The 23,814-nt window shown below is 35.3% G+C and overlaps 1 protein-coding gene across 6 annotated transcripts in view; it reads right to left on the reverse strand.

The window, feature by feature from the left end:
- The window catches only part of VRK1 (VRK serine/threonine kinase 1), a 119,267-nt gene that overhangs the window by 15,809 nt on the left and 79,644 nt on the right, over positions 1-23,814 (reverse strand). For 3 of the 6 annotated variants that reach the window (XM_053602865.1, XM_053602863.1, XM_053602869.1), the window contains 7 exons: positions 23,050-23,158; positions 22,823-22,915; positions 20,640-20,772; positions 19,644-19,764; positions 19,296-19,354; positions 15,505-15,683; positions 2,611-2,657 (listed from right to left, as the gene is read on the reverse strand). In XM_053602865.1, the coding sequence (XP_053458840.1) occupies positions 2,611-2,657; positions 15,505-15,683; positions 19,296-19,354; positions 19,644-19,764; positions 20,640-20,772; positions 22,823-22,915; positions 23,050-23,158 (741 nt within the window). The remainder of the gene's footprint in view (positions 1-2,610; positions 2,658-15,504; positions 15,684-19,295; positions 19,355-19,643; positions 19,765-20,639; positions 20,773-22,822; positions 22,916-23,049; positions 23,159-23,814) is intronic. The other 3 variants (XM_053602867.1, XM_053602866.1, XM_053602868.1) reach the window with 1 other exon arrangement.

A 23,814-nucleotide genomic window follows, 5' to 3' on the forward strand; every position in this document is an offset into this window, starting at 1 on the left:
TCCCAGAATTAAAATTTAACTAGTCTGGTGTGCAGCCCACAGCAGAATATTTAAAAACTCCCAGGTAATTCTAATACACAACCCAGGATGCCACCTATAGCCTTACAAATAGCTGTATTAGAATGACTTAGGATACTTGTTTTAAAGGGCCCTCCCAGACCACACAAAGAAGTAGGGAGTTGCTCTCTCTCTCTGTCTCTCATCTCTCTCCTCTCTCTCTGTCTCTCTCGGTCTCCGTCTCTCTCCCCCCCTTTCCACTCTCTCTCTTTTCTCCCCTCTCTCTCTCCTCACTCCTCCTTGGTATTGTCCTGCAACACCCCCCCCCCCACCACCACCAATAAAGACCTTTTGTACAAGCAAAAAAAAAAAAAAAAGAAGTAGGGAGTCTGGGTACCCAAAAAACAAGCTATCTGGCCCCAGGGCTCACTTATCCTGAGATCACTGAAATTGGATATCTGTGATGAAAACTACACTAAACTAACAGGAAAACAAGTATTTCACTTAGGGCTGAGGGATGCAATATTAAAATTAGTCAACCACAAAATATATGAATTAATAGTAAAGATTTTCCCTAGATCACATAATCTAAAGGAAATTACAGAACCAAGTAAGAAAGACTCTAAACTTAAACAGAACTAATCCGTATGCCAAGCAAAAGCTCACATAAAAAGCTACAATGACTATTCTTGAAGAGACTTAAGAGGCTATCACGCCAATCAAATAATCAAGTAACATATAAAGAAAATAACCAATATTCTTAAAATATGACTAAGAAATAGAACAGATGAAATAAATGAACTAGAAGAAGGCCACAGATCTACCCACAACAGTGTTAAAGGACAGAAAAAAAGACTGAGGCAGTAACAGTTCTCAGAGGGTGAGAAGAGAGGAAAAAAAAGAAAGAAAATACAAATACCAAGATGAGAAATTTTTCAAGAGTTATTAAAGTTAGGTATTAAATCTTTAGATAAGTGTTTTTCAACCTTTTTTATCTTATAACATACTTGAATCTATAGTTAAACTTCTATAGCACACTTAAATTATATTGATCCGAAAAAAAGGGAGTAAAAATAAGAATATACTGTCCTTTGAACTTTTTTGAAAATAATCTAATTAATGATCTTTAAAATTTTTCACAGCACACCAGGTGAAAACCATTGCTTTAGACGAAGGAGTCTGCCAGGTAAATAAGGTTTAAAAACAAAACAAAATACACACACTAATTGTGGTGAAATACAGAACGCCAGGACAAAAAGAAATCAAGATGTTTCAAGAGTGAGGCTGGGTATAGTGGCTCACGCCTGTAATCCTAGCACTCTGGGAGGTGAGGAAGGTGGGTGGATACCTTGAACTCAGGAAGTTTGAGATCAGCCTGAGCAAGAGCAAGACCCTGACTCTCCTAAAAATAGAAAAACTAGCTGGGCACAGTGGCACAAGCCTGTAGTCCCAGCTACTCAGGAGGCTAAGGCAGGAGGATCTCTTGAACCCAAGAGTTTGAGGTTGCTATGAGTTATGACAGCATGGCACTCTACCCAGGGCAGACAGTGAGACTGTCTCAAAAAAAAAAGCATTAGGAATGGGAAAAAAATAGAAATCTAACAAAAAACGAAAGTCAAGAAAACTGGGTGCTAGAAGACAACAAAGCAATGTCTTCAAATGAAGAACTCTCTATAAAGCCACAATACTCTTCAACTAGAGCAAAATACAGACATGTTGGGACTTTCCAAGATTTAAAAGTTTATCATTCATATGCTCTCTTAAAAAAAAAAATTACTTGAGCACACAAGATGAATCCAAGAACAAGGATAACAAGAAAAAAAAATAACAAAATATCAGTTACACTCATGATTAAGTAACTAATATGTATTATATAAAAAAAACTAAAACTACACTCTCTAGATGATTGTACATGGAAGATGGGAGATAGTTTGTGAGGAGCTGATGGGGTAAAAGTAAAAACTTTTATTTACTTTTATTTTAAAAAATGATATAAGGGCAGCGCCTGTGGCTCAGTGAGTAGGGCGCTGGCCCCATATACAGAGGGTGGTGGGTGCAAACCCGGCCCTGGGCCAAACTGCAATAACAAGAACAAAAAAAAATAGCCAGGTGTTGTGGCGGGCACCTGTAGTCCCAGCTACTCAGGAGGCTGAGGCAAGAGAATCGCCTAAGCCCAAGAGATGGAGGTTGCTGTGAGGTTGCTACAGCTCTCTACCGAGGGTGACAAAGTGAGACTCTGTCTCTAAAAAACTAAATAAATAAAAAAGGATATAAATCCTAATGAACTCTAAATGTTCACATATACTAGCAAGTTAAAATGTGTTAAAAAATAAGAGTGAGGACATTTTGGAAGCAAGACTTCACAACTTCTCCACACCTAAAAGCAGAAGAAATGAACCCAAAATAACCATTACATATTTCAGCAGCAAACAGAAAGTGGCATAGCTTTTCTACCATAACCTTTGAAAACTGATGACCACAGGAAGTTTGTTAGATGCTTCAAGAATGTGAACGAACACTATTCTGAACACAAGATGTAACTAAGGCAGCTTGAAAAAAAGGCATAAAGACCTCTGAAAAGAGGAAATCCTCCCTACTCCCACAGTGACTCACCAAAACCAGGACCTATGATTTCGTTTCTTCTCTGGCAGGGAAGAAGCCTAGAGAAAGAGGGCAGAATAATCAAAATCATTCACGACTAATTATCTTCAAAAATGAACAGGGAATTGCCAGAACAGATGACAAGAGAGAAAATAAATAAGAAACACATAAAGAGCTAAAGCCATGGAGAAGAGACTGCCAACTAAATCTGTCTTTCACTGTGGAATGACTAACAAATTTATTATAAATTATAAATAACTAATAAATTAGTTATTAATTTATTAATCCCAAATTAATAAATTTAAATTTCTGCCTTTTCTGGGTAGGAAGAGAATGCTATCAACTATTGGGGACAGACATAATTTGGCCTACAGCTCACCAAATCTTCCTTAAATATATACCTTTAGGCAAAGAAAATGTATTAATACTACTGAGCTTTCAAATCCAAACTATGAGGAAAAAATAAATGGTCTCATAAAATGGGAAGGTCAAAGACTCACAAATACAATAATCTTGTAAGTCCACAAAAGCTATCCCCATTCAATATAAATAGGATTAAGAGAAAAAGCATGCCAATAAGTTAGAATACTAGAGTACAAAAAGATAAAATGAAATAAAAATTCACAGCAGGTAAAAGATAGCTGAAACAAAATATAGTCCTCCCCAAAAGAAGAAAATTTTATAAAATGCATCAGAGGCTTAAAAAATAGATTTTAAAAATTGAGAAAATGATTTTTAGAAAGGATAACAGATAACAAGGAAAATGCATAGCTAAATATACAAAATAGTAATTATGGAGATATATATATATTAGAAATAGCAAAAACACAGAGCAAACAAGTAAATGACACACAAGAAAGGGTTTGGATTATCACAGATAATGTAAACAAAATAGAGTAAAATTAAGCAGAAGAAAATAGACATGGAAATTGTGTTGTGATCTCCACAGACATAGAAAATTACAAACATGACTGAAATAATTGAAAGAATACTTAAATAAATATAGGGTATACTATGATCATGAAAGAGAAGAGAATATTATAAAAATGTCAGTTCTTCCCAAATTGATTGATAGAGCCAATGCAATCTCAATCTAAATCCCAGAAATATTTGTGTGGAAATTAATAAACTAATAGTAAATGTATATGTAAATTCAAAGGGCCAAGGATAGCAAAGATAACCTTAAAGAAAATGAAAAAAGTTGGAGGACGTACTGTATCAGGTATCGTCATGAAGCAGTATTTCAAATAGTCTGGCACTGTCACAACGACAGAAAAGCAGGCCCGTGGAACAGAGTAGGGTATCCAGAAATAGACCCATACGCATACGGCTACCTGAAAGCTCACTGCAATGCTATAGGGACAGTTTAGATCAACTAGACAGTCACAGGGGGGAAGCAAATATTGATTCGCACCATGTACAAAATCAATTTCTGTTTAAACTGTAGTTTTAAATGTGATGGCTAAGATTAATTTCTTGAAGGTAATATAGTATCTCCATAATCTTGAAGTAGATAAAATTTTCCTAAATGAATACAAAGAACACTAACCACAAACAAATTGATAAACTGGGCTTCATTAAAATAAAGAACTTCTTTTCATCAAGACACCACATGAAAGGAGTGAAAAGATAAACCACCAACTAGAAAATGGTATGTGCAGTACATATATTGTATACATATAAAGAACTCAACACTGGCAAATCAAAAGAAAGCTGACAACTCAGCTTTTTTTTCAAATGGAAAAAGACTTAAAATACACTTTACAAATAAAAAGTAACCAAAGCCTATGGGCATACAAAAAAGGTTCAAAATCAATTCTTCAAGGAGTTTAAATTAAAACCATAAAAAAAGATTATACAAATCCACCAAAATAGGTTAAATTAAATAAAATGAAATAGTGTCAGCAAGCAACTGGAACTGCCATAAACTGCTGATGGAAATGAAAATTGAGATAGCAACTTTGGAAACCTGGTTGGCAGTATTTAATAACGATGAACACCCATAAACCCTGTGCCTCAGCAACTCCACTATATGCATATACCTGAAATAAATACAGTAGAAACTCTGTAATTTGACCTCCTGAAAGTAATACTGTAACAAACTGGTCAACAAAGATGATGGCCACATAGTTCCACATAAAGAACTAGGCCTAGTCCACTGAGTAAATACATGTGGTGCATATCTGGTCTATGCTAGTTAGGTCAACTAAAGGAGGTGATTGATGCAGAGAGGAGGTCAACTCTGGACGTCTACAGTATATGTCCCCCCCCCCAAAATTATAAGGCTGTTCTTAATAGCATCATTGCAATTGCCCAAAACTATAAACAATTTAAACATCTATCAATATTAGAAGAGATAAATTATAGCTATATAGTCATATAAAGTACTATATAGCAAAGAAAAACAATAAACTTGTTATATGCAACGGCATGAAAACTCAGATGTACAAGTGAATAGAAGACATGAAAGACTATAAACTATATGATATTATTAATATAAATTTTTTAAATACCTGCAAAATTAATTCTGGTAATGATCTATATCTTGAACTGGATGATGTTTAAGTGTGAATGTTCACTTTGTAAAGTTCAAAGTTCATGCTTATTCCTGTGCTCTTCATATATATGTAATAATCTCGCTTAAAAAAATTAGGAGGGGAAAAGACAGCTGACAAGATTCACCTAAATAAAAGGAGGGTCAAAATAACTAACAAATAGACTAACAAATTTTTTTAAGGAAAAAAATTGTTAGTAAAGGCTAGATCCACCTAAATATACCATATGGCCAAACCATCAGAAAACAGAAATGTATGGATTTCAACAATCTAATTAATATAATTAAAATAAGAGTTTATCTCTATTACTGCATCAGGCTAGAACAGCTAGATTTTCACCAAATTTAGAGAGTATATTTGAGAAACAACCAGTTTCTCAAAGGAGAACACTTTTCCTTGTAGGGAGCCCCCAATCTGAAACTACAGGCTGCTGTATGAAGACTGACTCACAGAGAGAGAAAGTGGTTCACTGGAGTGGCTGCAGGCTGATTTGCAATGGAAGGATTTTGCTCTTATGTAAGTAACTCTTTGTACCCTGTTTCAGAATGAATGCCAGCAGGGGTTCGTTTAACTATGGTTAATGACTTTTCTGAGAAACTCTACAAAAGTCAACTAGTATAAAACAGCTTAAAAAAAAAAAATTGAAAAGTTGGGAGGCGGAGCAAGATGGCAGCCGAGTAACAGCTTTCTTGCATCTGGGCACCGTGAGTCTGGGGATATACGACTCCAGGCATCTCTGGCTGGTGGGATCTGCCTATCATCACCCCTGAGAGGATACAGGGAGTCAGCGAGAGACTTCTGGACCCCAAGAGGAGGACTAAAACAGTGCAAAACCGGCAAGTGGTCGCGTGTGTTCAATCCGTCTAAACCCGCCCGCAACTGTAAGTTCAGTAGCAGCGAGACTGCAAACCAGAAAGGCCTTACCTGTGAACTGTTTTGGTGTCTTTGGACTTGGCACTCAGCTGAACTGCCTTGGGGAGAGCCAGAGCAGGAGTGCGGAGAACTTTGGCCTTTGTCTAGGGCCCCAGTCTGAGCCGCTGAGCCAGACGGAGCTAATAGTGTTTGGCTCTGGGTCACAGGCAGACATTGTGAGTGATCTGCCCTGGCAAGCTCCGCCCTCAGGGTCCCAGAGCTGGAATTGGGTGGGAGTTGGTAACCCAGCGACCAAGTAGCCTAAGGGCGGGGTCTGAGCCGCCTTGCAGCCCTAACCCTCGGGGGCAGAGGGAGACCAGTTTTGACACAGGGTAAGTGGATAGCCACTTCAGCAGTGATTCCAGCGACAAGCACTTCCCTGAGAAAGCTTCTGCTCAGTAAGTGAACAAGTTCAAAGTGCCTTTTAAGTGGGCTGAAGAGAGATTTAGGGTGTCTACCTGCTGGGGTTTGAGAAACTAGCAGCCTCCAGTCATATCAGAACTGTGATTAACATCTCATACCCCAGAAGACCACGTGCTGCCAGGACAATATTCAATAACATATACATACTGCTTTCTTTTTGGTTGTGTGTGTGTTTTTTTTCTTTTTTTTGGTTTGTTTGGTTTTTTTTGTTTATTTTGATGTTGTGGATTGTTGTTTTGTTTTTTAAGTTCAACCTTTTCATACAGATCCTTTTTCTTTCTCAATTTTTCTAGTTTTATTATAATTTCCCATTGCTGCCTATTTCAATAATTAGAACTTCATTTTTGTTAGTGTTTCTACCGCTATTATTTGGTTTTTCCAGCCAATTTTATCCCGTAAAGTTTTCTGTTTCCTTGTTTTGGTTTGATTTATAGCATTTTTGTCTTTCCTCTCTCCTTGGTGCAGGTGGGATACTGTGTCTGATCAGGTTAGCAAAGAGCTGCTGACTTCAAGGGAACCACCCAACTGGGCACCCCCAGAAAGTGGTTTTTTTTAAGGTTGTATCAAAGTACCCTACTGTACACCTATATTGCTCTGTCTCCCTCTTTCTGTGCCTCTCTTCTTTTTGTCAATATTCCTTTTACCCACCCCCTCTCCTTTCTCTATTTTTCTTTTTTTTTTCCTTATCACTCAGTCCTCCTTTCTTTCATCCCTTTTTTGCTCTTCAACCTTCTCACCCTTTTGGTCCTGTAACCCTTAGTCCACAGGCACGAGAACTTAAAGAGCAAGAGGAAGTGAAAGGAAAATTAGGGCAAGGAAACAGATAAAAGAAATCACCCATGAGTAAGAATCAGCAGAAAACTCCAGGCAACATGAAGAACCAGTCCAGAACAACCCCGCCAAGGGACCATGAGGTAGCTACTGCAGAGGATTCCACCTATACAGAAATGTTAGGAATGACAGAAAGGGAATTTAGAATACACATGTTGAAAACAATGAAAGAAATGATGGAAACAATGAAGGAAACTGCTAATAAAGTGGAAAATAACCAAAAGGAAATCCAAAAACAGAATCAAATAAGAGATGAACGATATGAAGAATATAAAAAGGATATAGCAGAGCTGAAGGGAATGAAACAGTCAATCAGGGAACTTAAAGATGCAATGGAAAGTATTAGCAACAGGTTAGACCATGCAGAAGAAAGAATTTCAGAGGTAGAAGACAAAGTTTTTGAGATAACTCAGATAGTAAAAGAGGCAGAAAAGAAGAGAGAGAAAGCAGAACGTTCACTGTCAGAATTATGGGACTTTATGAAGCGTTCCAACATACGAGTTATAGGAATTCCAGAAGGGGAAGAAGAATGCCCCAGAGGAATGGAAGCCATACTAGAGAATATTATAAAAGAAAATTTCCCAAATATCACCAAAGATTCTGACACACTGCTTTCAGAGGACTATCGGACCCTAGGTCGCCTCAACTCTAACCGAGCTTTTCCAAGGCACATTGTGATGAACCTGTCCAAAGTCAAGACAAAAGAAAAGATTCTGCAAGCTGCCAGGAGTAAGCGTCAGTTGACCTACAGGGGCAAATCCATCAGAGTGACTGCAGACTTCTCTAATGAAACTTTCCAAGCAAGAAGACAATGGTCATCTACCTGTAATCTACTTAAAAAGAACAATTTCCAGCCCAGAATTATGTACCCTGCTAAGCTAAGCTTAAAAATTGATGGAGAAATCAAATCATTTACGGATATACAAACATTGAGGAAACTTGTCACAACAAGACCCGCTCTACAGGAAATACTTCAACCTGTTCTGCACACTGACCACCACAATGGATCAGCAGCAAAGTAAGAACTCAGAAATTAAAGGACAGAACGAAACCTCCACACTGATGCAAAAGATAAAAATAAGCAATGGATTCTCACAAAATAAGATGAATAGAATACTACCACACTTATCAATTATCTCAATAAATGTTAATGGTTTGAATTCCCCACTGAAGAGACATAGGTTGGTTGACTGGATTACAAAACACAAGCCATCCATTTGCTGTCTGCAAGAAACACACCTGGCTTCAAAACACAAATTCAAGCTCCGAGTCAAGGGTTGGAAGACAATTTTTCAGGCAAATGGAATTCAGAAGAAAAGAGGAGTTGCAATCTTATTTTCAGATACATGTGGATTTAAAGCAACTAAAGTCAAAAAAGACAAAGATGGTCACTTTATATTGGTCAAGGGAAAAATACAACAAGAAGACATTTCAATTCTAAATATCTATGCACCCAATTTAAATGCTCCCAGATTCTTGAAACAGACCTTACTCCGTTTGAGCAATATGATATCTGATAATACCATAATAACAGGGGACCTTAACACTCCTCTTACAGAGCTGGACAGATCCTCTAAACAGAAATTAAACAAGGATATAAGAGACTTAAATGAGACCCTAGAACAACTGTGCTTGATAGACGCATATAGAACACTCCACCCCAAAGATAAAGAATATACATTCTTCTCATCACCCCATGGAACATTCTCCAAAATTGATCATATCCTGGGACACAAAATAAATATCAACAGAATCAAAAGAATTGAAATTTTACCTTGTATCTTCTCAGACCATAAGGCACTAAGGGTGGAACTCAACTCTAACAAAAATGCTCGACCCCACCCAAAGGCATGGAAATTAAACAATCTTCTGTTGAATAACAGATGGGTGAAGGAAGAAAGAAAACAGGAAATCATTAACTTCCTTCAGCATAACAACAATGAAGACACAAGCTACCAAAACCTGTGGGATACTGCAAAAGCAGTTTTGAGAGGAAAATTCATCGCTTTAGATGCCTACATTCGAAAAACAGAAAGAGAGCACATCAACAATCTCACAAGAAATCTTATGGAATTGGAAAAAGAAGAACAATCTAAGCCTAAACTCAGTAGAAGAAAAGAAATATCCAAAATCAAATCAGAGATCAATGAAATTGAAAACAAAAGAATCATTCAGAAAATGAATGAAACAAGGAGTTGGTTTTTTGAAAAAATAAATAAAATAGATAAACCATTGGCCAGACTAACGAGGAATAGAAAAGTAAAATCTCTAGTAACCTCAATCAGAAATGATAAAGGGGAAATAACAACTGATCCTACAGAGATACAAGAGATCATCTCTGAATACTACCAGAAACTCTATGCCCAGAAATTTGCTAATGGGTAAGAAATGGATCAATATTTGGAATCACACCCTCTCCCTAGACTCAGCCAGGAAGAAATAGAGCTCCTGAACAGACCAATTTCAAACACTGAGATCAAAGAAACAATAAAAAAGCTTCCAACCAAAAAATGTCCTGGTCCAGATGGCTTCACTCCAGAATTCTATCAAACCTTCAAGGAAGAGCTTATTCCTGTACTGCAGAAATTATTCCAAAAAATTGAGGAAGAAGGAATCTTCCCCAACACATTCTATGAAGCAAACATCACCCTGATACCAAAACCAGGAAAAGACCCAAACAAAAAGGAGAATTTCAGACCAGTCTCACTCATGAGTATAGACGCAAAAATTCTCAACAAAATCCTAGCCAATAGATTACAGCTTATCATCAAAAAAGTCATTCATCATGATCAAGTAGGCTTCATCCCAGGGATGCAAGGCTGGTTTAACATACGCAAGTCTATAAACGTTATCCACCATATTAACAGAGGCAAAAATAAAGATCACATGATCCTCTCAATAGATGCAGAAAAAGCATTTGATAAAATCCAGCATCCTTTTCTAATTAGAACACTGAAGAGTACAGGCATAGGTGGCACATTTCTAAAACTGATTGAAGCTATCTATGACAAACTCACAGCCAATATTTTACTGAATGGAGTAAAACTGAAAGCTTTTCCTCTTAGAACTGGAACCAGACAACGTTGTCCTCTGTCACCTTTACTATTCAACGTAGTGCTGGAAGTTCTAGCCAATACAATTAGGCAAGACAAGGAAATAAAGGGAATCCAAATGGGAGCAGAGGAGGTCAAACTCTCCCTCTTTGCTGATGACATGATCTTATTCTTAGAGAACGACAAAGACTCAACCACAAGACTCCTAGAAGTCATCAAAAAATACAGTAATGTTTCAGGATATAAAATCAATGTCCACAAGTCAGTAGCCGTTGTGTACACTAATAACAGTCAAGATGAGAAGCTAATTAAGGACACAACTCCCTTCACCATAGTCTCAAAGAAAATGAAATACCTAGGAATATACCTAACGAAGGAGGTGAAGGACCTCTATAAAGAAAACTATGAAATCCTCAGAAAGGAAATAGCAGAGGATATTAACAAATGGAAGAACATACCATGCTCATGGATGGGAAGAATCAACATTGTTAAAATGTCTATACTTCCCAAAGCAATCTACCTATTCAATGCCATTCCTATCAAAGTACCTACATCGTACTTTTGAGATTTGGAAAAAATGATTCTGCGTTTTGTATGGAACCGGAAAAAACCCCATATAGCTAAGGCAGTTCTCTGTAACAAAAATAAAGCTGGGGGCATCAGCATACCAGATTTTAGTCTGTACTACAAAGCCACAGTGCTCAAGACAGCATGGTACTGGCACAAAAACAGAGACACAGACACTTGGAATCGAATTGAAAACCAAGAAATGAAACTAACATTTTACAACCACCTAATCTTTGATAAACCAAACAAGAACATACCTTGGGGGAAAGACTCCCTATTCAATAAATGGTGTTGGGAGAACTGGATGTCTACATGTAAAAGACTGAAACTGGACCCACACCTTTCCCCACTCACAAAAATTGATTAAAGATGGATAAAGGACTTAAACTTAAGGCATGAAACAATAAAAATCCTCCAAGAAAGCATAGGAAAAACACTGGAAGATATTGGCCTGGGGGAAGACTTCATGAAGAAGACTGCCATGGCAATTGCAACAACAACAAAAATAAACAAATGGGACTTCATTAAACTGAAAAGCTTCTGTACAGCTAAGGAGACAATAACCAAAGCAAAGAGACAACCTACACAATGGGAAAGGATATTTGCATATTTTCAATCAGACAAAAGCTTGATAACTAGGATCTATAGAGAACTCAAATTAATCCACATGAAAAAAGCCAACAATCCCTTATATCAATGGGCAAGAGACACGAATAGAACTTTCTCTAAAGACGACAGACGAATGGCTAACAAACACATGAAAAAATGTTCATCATCTCTATATATTAGAGAAATGCAAATCAAAACAACCCTGAGATATCATCTAACCCCAGTGAGAATGGCCCACATCACAAAATCTCAAAACTGCAGATGCTGGCGTGGATGTGGAGAGAAGGGAACGCTTTTACACTGCTGGTGGGACTGCAAACTAGTACAACCTTTCTGGAAGGAAGTATGGAGAAACCTCAAAGCGCTCAAGCTAGACCTCCCATTTGATCCTGCAATCCCATTACTGGGCATCTACCCAGAAGGAAAGAAATCCTTTTATCATAAGGACACTTGTACTAGACTGTGTATTGCAGCTCAATTTACAATCGCCAAAATGTGGAAACAGCCTAAATGCCCACCAACCCAGGACTGGATTAACAAGCTGTGGTATATGTATACCATGGAATACTATTCAGCCATTAAAAAAAATGGAGACTTTACATCCTTCGTATTAACCTGGATGGACGTGGAAGACATTATTCTTAGTAAAGCATCACAAGAATGGAGAAGCATGTATCCTATGTACTCAATTTTGATATGAGGACAATTAATGACAATTATGGTTATGGGGGGGAACAAAGAGGGAAGGAGGGAGGTGGGTGGGGCCTTGGTGTGTGTCACACTTTTTGGGGGCAAGACATGATTGCAAGAGGGACTTTACCTAACAATTGCAATCTGTGTAACCTGGCTTATTGTACCCTCAATGAATCCCCAACAATAAAAAAAAAAAAAGAAAAGTATGAGAACCTTAAGAATAAAATTAACAAGAGAAGTTCAACATATGCTTAATTAACCAGCACATTGTACCCCTTGATTGCACAAATGTACACAGCTATTATTTAAAAACAAAAAAATAAATAAAATAAAATAAATCAAAAAAAAAATTGAAAAGTTAGGAGGCTAAACGGGGTAAAAGGAGAAAAAGGTACACACATTTCATAGGGAGCAGCAATACATACTATCTGAAAATTAAAAACTACAAACTATAAACCACAGGGCCATGCTCAAGACCTATTCAATGACTCTCCAGGGATGAGATTCACTAGAGATTGCTAATCAACAGCTCTTTTTGTTAACTTGGGCAGGCAACTTAATCAAAATCCTACTAGAAAATAGCTAATGGAGGTATCAATGCCCTTTTAACTTGCTGGGATCCCTCCAGTAAATTAAGCTTTCCTAACCCAGATGGAACAGGGATGAATTCTCTAAGGATGGGACTACACATCATTGATCTTTGTGGTCCCAGAGACTTAGCCTAGACCAGAAACAGAAATTACACCTTATACATAATTGTTGAATGCTGATTTATGAGTACACACTGAATCCAGTAACTGTTGTACTATACTGCCAGATCCTAAAAATAAAACTGTTTAGTTTTGATCAATAATAAAAATCTTTGACTGTATATTTAAAGGCAGATTTATACTTGGTCTCTTTCTTCTTTAGCCTTATGCTATCCAAAATTCTCTGCTTTAAATAACTCTTTGACTATTAAGCTGAAAACATTTCCAAGTGGGTAAATTCATATTTTACTCCAGTTTCTGAATACATTATACCACAGTCAAGCACAGTTGCAAAAAAAAAAAAAAGAAAGAAAGAAAAAGAAAAAGAAACCTTCCATTATTCCATTGTTTATCAATTCCTATAGGTTTTACCATAAAGAACATCTCTTAGGAACCTAAAGAGAAATACACAATGATTGATTAAAACTACCTCTTTCCAAAAGAAATTGAGTCTGACAAATACAAAGCACTTTTAAAATACGCTTACTTTTAAAAATCATGACAAAGGAAAAGACAAGGAAGCAAATATGCTAACACGTGTATTCGAGCTAATTAATGCTTTTGAGCCTTCTAGTAACCAGAACAAAAAAAAAAGGTATTTGGATTATAGACCTTACTTAAAAAAGAGACAACTAGTTTCTCAAAGGAGAACACTTTTCCTTGTAGGGAGCCCCCAACTTTTCCTTCCCCAATAGCTCTCCTGTTATCTGTTTTAGATAGGGGCATTTACAATGTATTTGAAAAAAATGTTTTGTAGCTTAAAAAAAAGCAAGAGAAGCTTTTTAAAAATTGGGTCTGATCCAATTGTTTCACTTTATAAATAGAAGTCAACAAAAATAATAACTCACTTTAGTTACATGGCTATCAAACAGCTTTGTGATCTTACCTAACATGTTAACTTTTAGTAATTTCTTTCTAATACAAAGAATAGTCCTGAGTCAGCGATGAGTATACAAAAAGCAGTAGTAAACTAATGAAGTAAACCTCCTAATAATTCAAATGAAGCTTTATACATGTAGGGGATGATTCAATAGGAAATTTCCAGCCTTCTGAACTACCCAAGGACACAAGAGAATTTTAAGGTCACAGATGTTAGCTCTGCAGCAGACTGACCTACTCAGCTGTAAAGTCAGCCAACCTGCAGAAACTAAATTTTTTCCAGCTTGTAGGTCCAAACAACAGGGATTTGCAAAAGGAAGGGGGAGTTACTCTGGACAAGTTATTACTATAGCAGAGATCTTTATATCTCAATCAGCAAAATCTTAGAGGAAAGCCCTGTAGAAGCTAGCTATATAAATATAATGCAGAAAAATCTGTCTTCAGCAATAATACAAGTATGCACGCTGTATGTTTATGCATAATATGCAAACAATAAGTTTACAACCTTCCTGAAATATCCCACTCAGGCTTCCAAGTCTACACTTTTCATTTCAAACCTGGATATGCCTTTTAGCACACCTGTTCACCACAAAAACAGAGCAGACACAGTCAAGACACAACTCATGAAAGAAAAACATATAAATAGATGATACAATTCCAGATTCTATGATAAAATTACAAGGACAACCAGATATTTGCCAAAAAGAGTTAAATTCTTGATCCAATTTTGAAATTCTTATCTCTTTTATTAATTAAAAAAGATGAAAACATTTTAATATGCTGCTTCTAATTTTAAGGAGAGAAAATTTGTTTTAACCCTTTTTCTCATAGTTTGGAATAAAGGTCCTGGAATTTACAAAGTTAATGACAGTAAAAATGAAAAATATTTTTCTTCTAAAAGCAGTTTTTCCTTTTCCATATAGAAATAGCCAACACATTTTATTAAATAATTTCAAACTATAAGGAAAATCAACAAGTTTATCAATGTATTAATTATCAAAAATAACCAACAGTAAATCCATAAGTTAATGCCTATTTATAAAATCTAAATTTTAAAGTGATACCAGGAGTTCTTTCCAGGCTTGTTTAATACTTCTACCATGAAGTTCATTGTTTAGCATTCCTCTCCCCCAAAATCAATCCTTTTATATACAGATATATAGCTTTACAAAACGACAATTCTTCAAAAAGCAAAATAATGTTCAAATGGTAAACACGCCAACAAACAAGAAAATTTCCGAACAGTAATTTTTCAAATACCAATTTTAAAATAATAAATACTTGGACCATATCACAAGTAAAGAAAAACTGAGAGACAAGTCACTTGGAAGAAAAGAATACATAAATTATCAGTTCTGTGCCCTATCAAAAATCCCTCTACCAGATATCAACATCCCAAGTTAGAATCATTTTAGAAATTTAATAGCTTGTTACCAGACATAAAATATATACATTTATTTTTCTACAACCCTCTACGCATCACCCTGTATCGTAAAAAAAATTATGCCTTTGCATAGTGGTAATAAATATTTAATTGCCAAGCAATTTATTATTTTCTTCCTAAGCTATACTTTCTTAAAATCCGTATTTGTTAGAATTATAATCACAAAAGGATAATTAAATTAAAAAATTCACCTTTGTTATTGTTTTTGCTTTCAGACCGCCATTCTCCACAACAGTGAGGTCCAGTTTGCCATCATCTTTACTTCCTATAGCTTTCAGTCCTTGTGAAAGAATATCTCGTAAATTTTGATAAAGAGGTTTGTCAGTATAGCCCAGTAATTTCACTGTTTCCATGTATTTGGCAATTTCACCTGAAAGAATAACACAATCATTTTATAACTTTTAATCACAAATCCAATATTTTTATCTCTTAGTTTTAAGAAAATAATTCATGGTTGTAGCAAACTTAGAATGCAAACACACAATATCTTGTTAAGATATATGTTTTTTGTCCCAATCACTTCAATGAAAAATATGATATTGAACTCAGGAACTGTCAGCTAAGTCAAATAAAAAATGTATTTTGAGATACAATGTAAAAAGCACTTTTGTAATTGTGAGAGACAGACACATAACTTAAAAATTTTTAATGTATAAATACAACTGTGATAGTTTTAAAACTATAAAAATTACAAAAGGACTTAGAAAAAAAGATTATGAAAGTAAAATCACCATAAGTACAACACAGTAAACACTCGATTTTTTTTTTCCATAGAAACCATTCCCTCTATAGCAGATAGGTGCATTCTTTGTATAAAAAGAAACAAAACACGCCAAAAACAAGTTGAAGAAAGAAGTAAGGTGTGGTTTTCTCATAAAATAGAAAAATTGACTTTTGAATGATAAAGGGTTTAATGGACACTGAGGCAGAACCACGACATAAAAAGAAATCCTACTACTTAAGATTAACACTTTTTTACATTAAAAATTCATTTTGGGGACTAATGACTTACACACAGACTTTTCCCCTGACCTCTGAACTTGTATCTTCAACTACCTCATCTATGGATTCTTGGATGTGTAACCATCATCTCAAATCCAAATTCAAACTCCTGACCTACTCTGAAACCCTGTTCCCTATGATTTTCCCTGTGTCAGTTACAGAGAACTCAATCCTTCTAGCTATATAAGCCGAAATCTCAATCACCCTTAAAAATCTTTTCTTTTCCTCATACCCCACATCTCATATATCAAGAGATCTTACAGTGCTACGTACACATAAAATATACACTTTCATTAATTCAAACATTCATTTAGCAGCCCCTATGTGCCAGACACTATCCTAGATACTTGGAATACATCAAGAAAAAAAGAGGCAAAAATCCCAAACTTCCATTTCCTTCATCTGACAAAGGCAATCTACAAAAAACCTAAATCAAACATTATCATGAATGGTAAAATATGGAAAATGTTTCCTCTGAGAGAGCTTGACAGTTAAGATATCCACTTTTACCACTTTCATTCCATAATGCAATAGTCACATAAGCTTTTAGCTGGTACAATTAAGGCAAGAAAAGAAATAGATGGCATAGAGTGGAACAAAAGATGTAAAACAGTCTTTGTCACAAACAACATGATAGTACATGTGGAAAATTCTATAGATTCTAAAAAAAAAAAAACCTTACTAACTAGGTAAATTCAGCAAGGTCACAAGATGTAAGGTAAATATATTAAAATCTATCTTTTTTCTATATACTAGTAAAAAGCAAATGGAAAATAAAAATTTTTAAATGTCACTTAACATAGCATCAAAAGGCATCAAATACTTAGCAAAAATACAATGAAGGAAGGGCAAGATTTTTCCAGAAGACTATAAAACACAGTTGAGAGAAAGAAAGACTAAATAATAAAGGATATAAAACATTAGTGGAGGGCAGTGCCTGTGGCTCAGTGAGTAGGGCGTCAGCCCCATATACCGAGGGTGGCAGATTCAAACCCGGCCCAGGCCGAACAACAAAAATACAGCCAGGTGTTGTGGCAGGCACCCGTACTCCCAGCTACTAGGGAGGCTGAGGCAAGAGAATCGCTTAAACCTAGGAGTTGGAGGTTGCTGTGAGCTGTGCGACACCCTGGTACTCTACCGAGGGCTCTGTCTCTACAATAAATAAATAAATACATAAATACATAAATAAATAAATAAATAGTTAAAGAATAAAACATTAGTGGACTGGAAGACTCAACAACATAAAGATGTCAATACTCCCCAAAGTAGTCGAGTCCCAAATGAAGCTCCAACAAACTTAGGGGCAGGAGTGTGAGGTGACAAGGTGATTCTAAACTTAAACAGAAATGTAAGGGGGCTAAAAACAACAAAGTAGCAAAGTCAAGTTTAAAGAAAAATAGTGCTAGAGGACCTAAACCTCCAGATGCTACCACGATAAGACTTACGATAAAGCTGTAATAATTAAGACAGTGTTTCCCAAGAACAGACAAAAAGAGCAATTAAGAAAAAAAAAAAAATCCAGAACAGATCCACAGATCCATGCTTGATTTGTAACAAATGTGGCATTATACAGAAAGAATGGTCTTTTCAAGAAAGGCTGCTGGGTCAACTAGATATAAATATGGGAATGGGAAAGAAACCTAAACTCTTCCTCATATAATACACAAAAATCAATTGCAGGTAGACTATATGTGTAATTGGTGATTTATAATTGCCAAACTTAGAACAACCTAACAACACAAAAGATAAATAAATGATATATAAATACAGTAGACTACTACATAGAAATGAAAAATGAACAAGCTACTGTTAAACATGCAAAAATGGGGATGAATTCACAAATTTATGTGAAAGAAAAGGACACTAACAGAAACAGATGTTAATTTCATAAGGAGAGATTTTTTTTTTATCTATTTTATTCACCGTATGACTACATTCCTATAAATTTTAAAAACAAATCTTTGATGTTGGAAGTTAAGCAAGTGGTTCATGAGGCCAGGAGGAAGATGATTTATTGGCTATAGGAGACACATGGGGTAATTCTGAGAAAGTCATGTTGTATTTCTTGATATGGGTGGTAGGACGCAATTTTAAATAGCCTAAGGTCAGGGTAGATCTTCCTGAAAAGGAGATGATTTAGCAAAGGCTTGAAAAGACTCCTAACTCTATCCAAATCAACTGCTTTTTACTACCTCTGCTGCTCTGTCCCTTGCTTGGATTACAGCAGCAGCCTCCTATCCTGCCACCTGCTCAGGTGGTTCCTTGCTCCCTCAGCAATCTATCCTCACAACAGGTTTCCCCCTAAGACAAGATGGTTCATGTCACTCTTCTACTCCAAACCTCACACTCTTGCTCAAAGTAAAGGCCAAAGCCCCCATGACGACCTACAAGGACTTATACCTAGAATCTACTGGGCATTTGGGTCCCTTCTGCCTAGAACTCTCTTTCTCAGACATCCATGTAGTTCACTCTCTTATCTGATGCCACACAAATGTCACCTTCTCAGGGGGGCTGTCCTTGGCACCTTACTTAAAATTTCAATCCTCCTTCTCACTTTAACTTCCGTCCCATCCCCATCTCTTTCACATTTTCTTTTCCTTCCACAATACTAACTATGTAACATCCTATAAAATTCACTCATTTGTTTACTATTTTTCTCTCCCAACTATAATTTAGCTTCCTAAGTACAAGGATTTTTTTTTCTTTGTTTATTGATATATTCGAAGTGCCAGTTTCTAGAACAGTCTCTGGCACACATTAGTGCTTCAATAAATACTAGCTGAATGAATGAAATATGCTTCCTTTCCTGAAAGCATTGAATTAATAACTGAATGAGGCTCAAGTATTTGTATAACAACCAACATTTGGGAAGGAAGGGTTCCAGTACAATAATTATACATAAGCTCTTACAGTAAGGGATATTCCATGCATTTTTTTCCCCCAGAAAATCCCTGTTAATATTTAAGAAATCTTTTCCTACCTGGTTTGTTTTTCTCAGGAAAACACTTGTCCATCAAACTTGCAATATTTTCTCTATATCTGTTAAAATTAAAGATTGAGCCATTATTTGAAGATTGGTGTCATAGAATGTTATTAACATTTAATAGCAATAAATAGCACATTAAGCAATGTTGTGTTACAGCCTAAATAAGCTTACAGACATTTTTCTAAAATAAATTAAACAAAAGACCAAGGAAGCTTACTATTTAATAAGTACTTTCTTATTTCTACATCAGATAAACTACAGATCCTGTTAAGAAATTCTGACTAGAAACATTTGCCTTACCATGATTTTGCCCAAAATAATTTACTGTAAGTTCTTCTTTACCTAATTTTGGAATCTCGAACATATTTAGGATCTTTCAAATTATCCTCCCAAGGAAGATGGCCAGTCAGCCACTGGATCATGCAATAACCAAGTATTTCCAAATCACCGCGTCGTGATGGGGCTACAAATGCAAAAGAAGAATGAATATACTAAAATCATTTCCAAAAGGCCAAGAAGTAATTGAAATCATTTTTAAGGTATAATTTCAAGTATACATGAAGCAATAAGTAAAATAATCAACCCCACACTCTGTTTTTCATCACAAAATTTCCACTATATTTAATATTAGCATAAATTAGCAGTATAAAATAATATGTATATTTAATATTAGCATAATTTAGCAGTATAAAAGAAATAATATGTCTCCTAATTTACCTTCCACTAATAATTTATTTTAAAACCCAAACTGTTAAACTTTAGGATTTCAAGCTGAGACTATTAGTCTAGCAAATAAATTGTAAAACAATGATATTTAATATTGCCTTTAAAAAACCTGAAAATATTCTTTAAAATGTTATGTGCTATTCTGAGGCCCAGAGAACTAAGTGTTTGAGATCTTCCACAGTGTTGGGCACTGGAAAAAAAAAAAAAATGTGACTGCTAAAAAATAAGTTAACAGGTGGCCAAATAAGTTTATCTGTTATAAAGTGGTACCTACCAGGAAAACTTACAGACCTTAGAAAAAACAAAAACAAATCAACCTTTAAGTTAAACTAAATAAAACAAAAAAGAAATCCTCGTTGCACCTGAATGAACCATCTCACCACTTCTTGGTTATCTTTGAAGGTTGGGAGGAAGAACAGGGAGAGAATAATATAAGATGACCCTGCAATATAAATGCAAGAGTCTCACCTCTGCCTTCTTTCCCCATCCCAACCTGCCTCTTCAATTTTTATTTACCTACCCATTTATTTACTTATGCATAACTAAGAGCTGTGTAGGAATTTGATTAAAAACTTCAGCAATGCATTGCTCATTCAAGTACCACTGACATACCCACGCCATTGTGTGCATCAATGCTGGTGAATTCAATGGTGCCATCATGACATCTTTTGGGGTCTTCTTTGTATTCTTTATGAACTCCATCAGGGCAGTACCGATAAGCAAGGCCATAATCTACCAAGTACACCTATAAATTTCCAAGCAGCAAGACAAATTAAAGGCAAAATAATGCACAAATATTCCTTTAAAGCACAGAAACAAAATACTGTCACTTAAGGGTAGATTCACCTACGAGGCCATACCATAGTGCCCCAAACAAGTTAGATCTAAAAGGCAAACAGGAACAAATATTTCATTCTGAGAGACTTTTTAATAACAAAGTTAAATGACCATGTAGCTGTAGTCTAGATAACATCATTGACTTTACACGCTTCTTCAGATACGTGTTACACTTGTAATTAATCTTGTCTTTTCAACTTGAACAAGGATTATAAATTTCATACTTTCTCTTACAGAGTCTAAAACAAAATTGAGCACAAAGTAAACCATCAACACTTTGTTGCAATACAATCCCACTTTCCACATAGAAAAGCACACAGAGTAGGAGACTGCTAACAGAGAGTTGACAATACGTTATCTTCTATTCTTATGTTTCTTCGCTTGTAAAATAATCAAATCCCAATTTACCTCACAAAAATATTTCTTGGATTCTAATAATGGTCTAAAGAACTTTTAAATAAGGCTCTTATCTACATGTAAGTACTATATATTAAAGTCAAGTCTTTGTGATTAAAACTAAATTTTAGTATTATATACACACATATCTGTGAGTATATACACATGGGTCTGATGTGTACACAAAGCTAATAAATCTGGCTTTCTTCTATTCCACAGCCACATATTACATCTCTGGGTAAATGTCACAAATGTATGCATCTGGGCACAAAGGGAAACTTAAGTAAAAATATGGGGATAGAGCTAGCACACATCTAATATGGGAAAAATAATCCCATCCAAAGCACATGTCCAAAGGATATCAGAGCATTAAAAATATTTCCATATAAAAAAGGGAGAATGCTTTAATCAAATGCAAATTGATAAAAACTGTATTTTTATTGACTGTATTATACAAGTCCAATCTGCTTCAATTATTAAGAACCCTTATTAAGATTCTTAGCTGTGTTTTGTTTTAACCTAAACACATCTAGAAGAAGACTGCTAGAAAAAGTGGATATGAATTTGGTGATTACTTTTAAGATTTCTCCATTTGCATGCTATAGTATAGCAACTTTCTTCTGTCACTTACGTAGATTCCCTTATATCCACCACAACTGACATGGGAGAAAGGAAAGCAAATACATGAGATAACAGAAAAAGAAAAGAAAGCAAAGGAAAGAGGAAAACTACACAGAGGTAATTAAAGGTAGGTGGGAGGAAAAGAAAAATGAAGTATAGAATATTGCCAACAAATTAAAATAAGCAAAGGACCCAACACATTCAAAATGTTTAAACTATTTTTTTCTTCCTATAAGATCAAGTAAGAAGTGAGAACATACATTAAGTACAGTGGCTCCATTGTGAGTATCAACTAAACCTTACTTTTATCGAAATCATGAAAACAGCTTTACAAGAAAATTGTCTGGGTACCTCTACTCCAACTAAAATAACCCAAATAAAAGTTTAGTAACATTAACTTTTCTCTTTTCCTTAGAAAGTAAAACTTAACAAAGGGAATGTAATAAACTTTAAAAAATGCACATTTGAATTCCAAACATTAAGGGTATATGAATTTAGACAGCTAAGATATTTCTGTAAACCAATTGATTTGAATAATCAACATGTTTAAAGACCAAATTTTCCAAGTAACAGAACACTTACATTTGATGGATTTCCTGAACAAAGGAAATAAAAAAAGTGACAAAGCAGACAGGCAAACATAATTCATTGGTGTACTATATAATTTTAAGCTTCCACCCCCAAATAGCTACTTGAAATTCATTTTGTATCACAAGTACTTCTTCTGAATATTATTTGGGCAAAATAACCAACTTGATAAAGTGCCAACAAATTGCATCAAAAATGTAGAATGTTAACTAGATAAAAGTGTCAAGAAAAAATATTACTATTACCATAACTACTTCAAAAAGTAAAACTTCTGCATGGGTTCAAAAGTTCAAAGCAACCATATTTGTTTTCAAACATGTTTTAAATAGTCAAAATTAAAGTTATAAAACTACCTGGTCAGGATTCTTGTAGCTCAGAAGAAGATTTGAGGCCTTGATATCTCCATGTACATACTCATGCTCGTGAATATATTCAAGAATATCCAGCTAGGGAAGTACCATGCAGAATAAATTAATGTAGTACCTAATACCAACCAGCAGAGGACCAAGCTTCAACACAAACTAGTCTTCACTGTTTTAAAAACATTTTTTTAAAAACACGAAGAACATAGCTCACATACAATTCTTAAGCTTAGTTGCAAGACAGTTTTCCGAGAAAACCTTTTGGCATTTGCTTCATATATTTTCTGAAGGTCACTCCCAAAGCGATCCATTATCATAAACCTATAACTGAAAACAAATATGAAAAGTCAACAAACAAAATATGACTCAGGAAAATTCACTTTGCAATGAGTACTCTCCATTCCTAGTAATTTTTCCAAGCAATGTTTAGTAAAAAAGGTATTCTTTAAAAAAGAAATATAAACATTTGAAACAATTTCTCCCAACTAGAAATCGTAAGAATTCAGAATGCTGTCCTCTCTTCCCTTTTACCTCAAGGACCTCTTTCTCATCTCAGCTAGTTACCGGAGACAATATTCAATTTAAAATAATGACCACAGAGAATCCAACAAATCATTCACAGTAAAAATAAAACAATCTAAGTAAGAATGAGGGCACTAATTTTTCTCACAGTTAATCTATGTTTCTGGACACTAGCTTCCTTCCTATAACTATTTTTCTCTATTTTTAAGCAAAATTTTAGCAGTATCAACATTCTGTTAAAATCATGACTGTCAAGAATTGCTGTAACACTTTATGGGGGCAAGACATGATTGCAAGAGGGACTTTACCTAACAATTGCAATCAGTGTAACCTGGCTTATTGTACCCTCAATGAATCCCCAACAATAAAAAAAAAAAAAGAATTGCTGTAACAACAGCTAAACTCAAAAAAATGATTTAAGGGGCAGCACCTGTGGATCAAAAGGGTAGGGTGTCAGCTCC

This window comes from Nycticebus coucang, chromosome 9, assembly GCF_027406575.1.
Source record: "Nycticebus coucang isolate mNycCou1 chromosome 9, mNycCou1.pri, whole genome shotgun sequence".
In the NCBI taxonomy this organism is placed as follows: Eukaryota; Metazoa; Chordata; class Mammalia; order Primates; family Lorisidae; genus Nycticebus; species Nycticebus coucang.